Below are 6,413 nucleotides of genomic sequence, written 5' to 3' on the forward strand. Positions count from 1 at the left end.
AATGTCATTTCAAATGGGACTCTCTGTAGGAGATTTCTTGACCCATTCAGTAAAGAAACTTGTTTACTTTTCTTGAGTGAAACAGCATACTTAGCTTAACACAACACAGTGTTTTATTTTGGAAAAATCGTCAAATAATCGAAGTCAATTAATCGATTATTTCGATTATTAAGTGAGTCAGCTATCGATGAAAAATTAATCGATTAGTGAGTCGATTAATCGATTAATCGAAATAATCGATTAATTTGCGACAACCCTAGTCACGGTCACAGTCATCTCGTCTTGAGCATCTAAAAAGCACTAAATTCTCTCGATTCCACATTGTGAATATTCTATTTCAGCAAATTTAAGGTAAGATTAATGAATACTCTTGCAGGACATTAATAGCTAACTTAACAACTGACTTCCAGTAACGAAAAATGACGGGTCGCGAAGGAGGCAAAAAGAAGCCACTGAAACAGCCAAAGAAGGACGGCAAAGAGATGGACGAAGAAGACATGGCCTTCAAGCAGAAACAGAAAGAACAGCAGAAAGCGATGGAAGCTGCGAAACAGAAGGCAGCTAAAGGCGGTCCGCTGGTTACCGGAGGAATCAAAAAGTCGGGGAAGAAATAATATTGCCGGATACTGAACAAGTAAAGCCTATCACCTAAGATTCTCTACCTTTTCCTTCGACTAATTTTCGCCATCCGCGATGATCATCTAAATTCTTCGGTTTTTATATTTAATGTACTCTATGAATACCAACCCGTAATAAAATTGTACAAGATATGATGTGTTAATGTTTTATTCAAGCAATGACGAGAAACATAATAAATAAGGAATATATTGTAATAGATCTAAGGGACGGGCAGACGACATTTTAAGCTCCACTTGCCGGAATAAAGTGCTCGTAGTAAGACTTGGTATATTCCACCATCAGGTCCTGCATAGCGTGCGGAACAAAGTCCGGATTGCCCTGTCCGCCTTCTATTCTGCCATCAACTGTATATCTCATGTAGCTTGCAACCGTAGTCTCGGGAGGAAGAATTGCACCATCTTCGATGATGCAGTTGTCTTTCAAGACGCACCTACGTCCCTGGAAGCGATAACAGATGGTTAGAAGATTCATATTCTAAGCAGGGCTGGTAACGACTGATCGCTTTAAATATATGTAAGAACTAAAAAGAAACCTTACAGGACCCAAAAAAAATCTTAGCAGGAATGAGGAAATTCAAAATTTTATAAGATTTTTCTATAAATTCTGGCTAGACATATTCTGACATCGCAGTTAAGTAAGCAATTTACTAAGTATTGTATTTTCATCGTAAGCTTTTTGTATTTCTTATCATTGCGTCCTATCGAATGAAATGGTAAGAAATCTGTTTGACATTCTGAAATCTTACAATTGTCGAACTATCGTGTGGCAAGCAAGAATATACTTTATGCTATGGAAATCAAGATTTTTTTCGACTCAAAACAGATCCTCGAACGGCAAAGCAATTCTTGAGAGTAAATGAAGATGATTTTTTGAAGGAGCCCATATAAAAATTCATGAGAGGACAACTGGAGAAATTCTTGCTGATTTTCCTGGAAAAATCCGTTAGAAAATTTCTCCAAAAAGTCTGGAATAATTATAATTGAATTTTGTTGGACGAAATATTGTGAAAATCTTTGGATTATCCCCTATAGTAACAGCTGAAAAAATCAATGAGAGAATGAATCATACAAAATTTGGAGCAATTTCTAAAATAGTTTCTGTAAAAAAATATCAGTTTGTCATGTGGAAATTACAGGATGTAAGTATAAGTGTTGGGAGTGCACTAGGATTTTCATCAAAATATCACTGGAAGAATTTGGAGGACATAGTGCAAAGATCCCACGAGACCACTTACTAAAGGGATCTCTGGAGCGATCCCTAAAGTATGCCAGAAGAAATCTTTGTAAAAATCACTAGAAGCTTTTCTGAAGTAGGAATCTACGATACACATCAATAGTACGTGGGGATTTCTCTGGACCTTTTAGAATTTGGCAGCAGGATAAAGGAAAATGTGAATTTTGAGACCTTCTGTTAAAAATGAACACTTGAATTACAATAGAGACCTACTAGCCATATAATAGGAGAAACGTTACAATAAAACTTACGACCACAGCATTTTTGCCAATGTAGACATAGGAACCGATTGAAGCCGCTGACACAATCGCTCCTTCTCCGATGAACACATGGTCGCCGATTTGTAGCGGGAAAAAGGCCACTCCCTTGCTGAACTGCTTATAGGGCGGTCGGACAACGGAACCCTTCGAGATAACACAATATCGGCCAGTTCGCACGGCGGCCAAATCGCCCCGGATGATGGCCCCACTCTGCACTATCACTTTGCCATGGAGAACTATGTTCTGTGAACCGCACAAAATTGTCTGCCTGCTGACCTTGTTGCCGGAAGCCGTTTCAACGTATTCTTCCTTGTTATAATAGGTATCCAGAACGTCCATCCCGGTTAATTTGGGTAGGAGAGATTTACAAAAAAAAATTGTGCAAATTCTAGTCGAGATCTGCCGATGACGATTCCATTTGTTTACGTTTACAAGTTTTTGACGTATTTAGGGGTGCTCAGTTCCTTCAGCAACGCACCAATAATCGATCAATCCTAGCTGTGATGGTAAATCCACTAAAATGGCTTTGGTGAGCGAATTTGACGGATAGCGCCGACAATTCTCGCGTAACTTTTCAAAACGGCCAATCTAACAATTCACACATTTCGAGTAAATCGAGCATGAAGGTTGTAAAAATATATATTGAAACTGTATCAAAATGAAACAATTTTTCCCCACTGTGTTGCTTGTAGAGGGAAGCAGTGTAATAGAGTTCAACGTATGAAATGAAATTTTGTCAATTTATTTGGAAATTACACTGAAATCTATAAAAACATCAGATAGGACGTTTTGACCAAAAATATGTACATAGGATAAATCACATAGGTCGTTCTGTTTCAACAATTGTTACATTGGACATTCATTTCTGTCATTTTGTTTCAGTTATAGTAACACCGGTTATTTTGATTTGAGCACACAACAATCATGCTTCATTTCATTTTGTATCCACGTGCGTTGAACTGCTTCAACATTCAAGTTGAACTGCTCATTTTGTTGCGGTGTGATAATCGCAGGCACCAGCTGTGCTTTGTTTTTATTCATTTGAAGAAGAGACGAATGACCTTCGGGTTAAAGTCTCTCACGAACAACAACAATTTGATTTTATTCAATGCCACGCCGTCACCCCCCCCCCCCCCTCGTCTATGTGTCCTATGTAACAACAGAAGGAGGGGAAACGTTGAGCTGTATTTGGGACTTTTTGCTTTCTCACTGTTTCTCTTTCAATATTCCCCCCGTTTCAATGCTGGTTTCGCCCACACTTGTTCGTGTGTGAGTTACCCACTGCACGACGGGTGGTGACGACTGTGTTGCATTCGGCACCAGCCGTCGGCGCAAACAAGAAATAGCGGTGGGAAATGATGACGATGACGGCGCCGTCGATTGTGTTGTAGGAAACCAATGCCAAACAAATACATACAGCTTCTCCGCTCTTCGGTGAATGATTGCTCTGCAAATATATGTGCGCAAGTCGCGCATGCACGTTGCTCGTGTTGCTGCCGTGAAGCATATGTGTATATGCTTCATCGACCATGGATCTGAATCGGATTGATACAATAAGATCATGATGCTGAATATCATTTCCCTATATGCACTCAATTCGCTGATAATCGACATTTTGTTGCGGTGTGCTAATCGGAGACACCAGCTGTGCTTTGTTTTGATTCATTCAATCCCATGACGTCACTTCATATAAGGTTTTCCTCAAGCCAAAATGAAAGAAAAGAGCCACTAATTCATTGGAGCCACATCATATATTCGTTTTGCCAATTGCACACCCACGCCCCCAGGGCTAAGCTTCTACTCTATCTGTCCCTAACTTTCTATCTGTCGAGCAGTCATTGCTGCCTGATGGCACACTACCTTCTTCAGCCCTTGGGCTAGTCTTCTGTGACCACAGTCACCATGTTTTTAGTACTCACGGACCGCCTACGCTCTGCAACTCTCGCTGTAGTTGAGCCACTCGGCCGATCGCTAGGCATTAGCTCCTTCCTCTCAGCCGCGGACAGGTAGTCGCTCCGCCGTTTTTTTCGTGGTGGATTTCCGGTCTCAGACCGGTTGCTTCCTTTCTTCCCGTCGCTTGAGTTTGACTGGATTACCAGCGAATTGAGCTCCAGCGCTCGTCACACCCTGCCGTTCGGTGACGTTCAGCACTCTCTTGGGCTTCGCGGGAACTGTCTCAATCCGGTATTGGAGCGGAGTTCACCGTTCATCCACCAGCTAGGAATTCGTCTGCCTAATGCGAAGAGGGGGAAATAAAAAAAAGGCGCCCTGTATGGGCTCCACATTAGCCTCACTCCATAGGCTTGCACTTTTTTTGGGTAACTCACCCTGTAGTAGAGACGCCTTTCTTTGTTATTCTATCTCAGCTCGTGCTTGTCGGTGCCCTTGCCAACTTCGCCTCTGGATTGTCTATTAATTGCAGGGAGGGTTTAACACTCTTGCTTTCGGCGTCAATTAGAGGTTCTTACCTTTAGTGTAGGTGATTTCACGCCGCTATTCAATCGTAGGCCAGCGTTTCTACTGCCGGAAGCCGGTATCGACTAAGAAAGAAGCTTCATGAGTGTCCGAACATTCGATCTAATCCGTTGCAACTTACCGGCCGTTTTCCTCGCCTATTTGCTTTTGTTGATTTGCGTCCGTGGTCTTGAGGGCTGGCGGTGATTGTGGCTCTTTACAGCCGGAAGGTTGCGCGTGTACGAATGGCCAACGAAATGGACCGTTCCGTCGTCTGCTTCGTACACAATTCCGCCCTTCACAGGAACTTACAGCGATGCGATTTGCTTTCTCCGATCCTGCTCGCGCACGCACTTTTGATTTTTATTCCCCAAGACTGGAGGCACCACAAAATGGCACTGAACGGCTCCGTCGACACTTGCTTTCTGCCGAATGGCTCCTTCCTTTTTTCCTTTGTTGGCTCAAGCGGAAGAAGTTTTGTTGTTTCGTTTTGGTACGACTGCTGAGTACTGTCATTTATTTTGACAAAGGGCGTATGCGAATAAGTGGCTCATAATTAATTTGCTCAAAATTTGAAGACATTCGAAATGAACGTTACACAACTTCACTGTGGGGATTGAATTTTTCATGAATCGGTAGCGGCGATTCATGAAAAATTCTAAACTTTCACTTCCATTAAGAAGTTTTCTAGAGACTGAACTGATCTGGTTGTTTAGCTTCAAGCGACATACTAAACGACAAAAACATACGAACTAAATAACGCAAGTCTAACCACTTGCCAGAGTGAGTGCACTACATCCAAAACTCATAATGATCTATACACGACAGCGTATCCTGTCAGACAAATCGATCAGACGCCAACGAAGTCTTGGCAAATGGTCTCTAGAGAAGTTCTTGTCCATCATCTCTATGCTAGCTGTCCCACAGCGAAACATACAATGGATTACCTCTAGTTGCGACTAAAACTAGAAAAATCCTACAACTAACGCATAACATAGAGGTTATCTATAGTTTTGGCTAAGTAACTTAAGGCTAGGATATCATTCGTGGAGTGATTCCTTATAACTGCCTTTTTTCGTGCCTAAAGGCTTAGTCTCTGACTGAAGTCTAGAGCATAGCTTGTGTAGTTAGTTCGGAAAAGAGCGCATTTCCTCGCCCTCGATATGCATGGGTCCAAGAATAGGGTTCACAATTCCAAGTTGCCTTGGAATATCCGCGCCCCTGGTCGCGTTGCTTTTGGGTAATACCCGGGATGATAATGCCATGCAATCGCCCGAACACTACAAGGTGCCAAGAAGACCTTTATTTGACAGATTTACAGGATTGCGTAACACTTTGGAACTGATCGATGTTTGCAGCTGCTGCTGCCGCCAGTACACCATCCAGGGCTTGTGACTTCATTGCTTCCACGCTTGGTGTGTTTCTCGAGCTGAACTCCTCGTAACTGGTGTTGTTCATAGCTGCTCTCATTTGGTATTTGGAGCCACCTTACTCACTACATGCTTTCAGGGTCCCAATCTCCCGTGCCTTCCGTAGGCTTCACCTTGTCGTGTTGTCGCTTCAGTTGCTGGTATTTGGAGCCTCCCTACTTGCTATGAGCTTTCAGGGTTCCAATCTCCCGTGCCTTCCGTAGGCTTCGTCCTGCCGTATTGTTGCTTCCATCGTTGGTATTTGGAGCCTCCTTACTCACTTTAAGTTTTCAGGGTCCCAATCTCCCGTGCCTTCCGTAGGCTTCGTCTTGTCGTGTTGTCGCTTCAGTTGCTGGTTTTTGGAGCCTCCTTACTCACTATAAGTTTTCAGGGTCCCAATCTCCCGTGCCTTCCGTAG

General features: G+C 42.8%; 2 protein-coding genes across 2 annotated transcripts; one reads left to right on the forward strand and one right to left on the reverse strand.

The window, feature by feature from the left end:
* The first annotated feature begins 259 nt into the window (after window positions 1–259).
* Window positions 260–773, forward strand: LOC23687710 (translation machinery-associated protein 7 homolog). Its single transcript, XM_011495089.2, has 2 exons — window positions 260–351; window positions 411–773. The coding sequence occupies exon 2, from the start codon at window positions 420–422 to the stop codon at window positions 612–614; it is 195 nt and encodes a 64-aa protein (XP_011493391.1). The 5' UTR covers window positions 260–351; window positions 411–419; the 3' UTR covers window positions 615–773.
* On the reverse strand, window positions 769–2,577 carry LOC5569372 (dynactin subunit 5). The gene is made up of 2 exons (XM_001658399.2): window positions 2,124–2,577; window positions 769–1,077 (listed from the first exon to the last, which is right to left on the reverse strand). The coding sequence occupies exons 1-2, from the start codon at window positions 2,469–2,471 to the stop codon at window positions 862–864; spliced, it is 564 nt and encodes a 187-aa protein (XP_001658449.1). The 5' UTR covers window positions 2,472–2,577; the 3' UTR covers window positions 769–861.
* Between the last annotated feature and the right edge of the window lie 3,836 nt (window positions 2,578–6,413).

Source organism: Aedes aegypti, chromosome 2 (genome assembly GCF_002204515.2).
Source record: "Aedes aegypti strain LVP_AGWG chromosome 2, AaegL5.0 Primary Assembly, whole genome shotgun sequence".
Classification (NCBI taxonomy): Eukaryota; Metazoa; Arthropoda; class Insecta; order Diptera; family Culicidae; genus Aedes; species Aedes aegypti.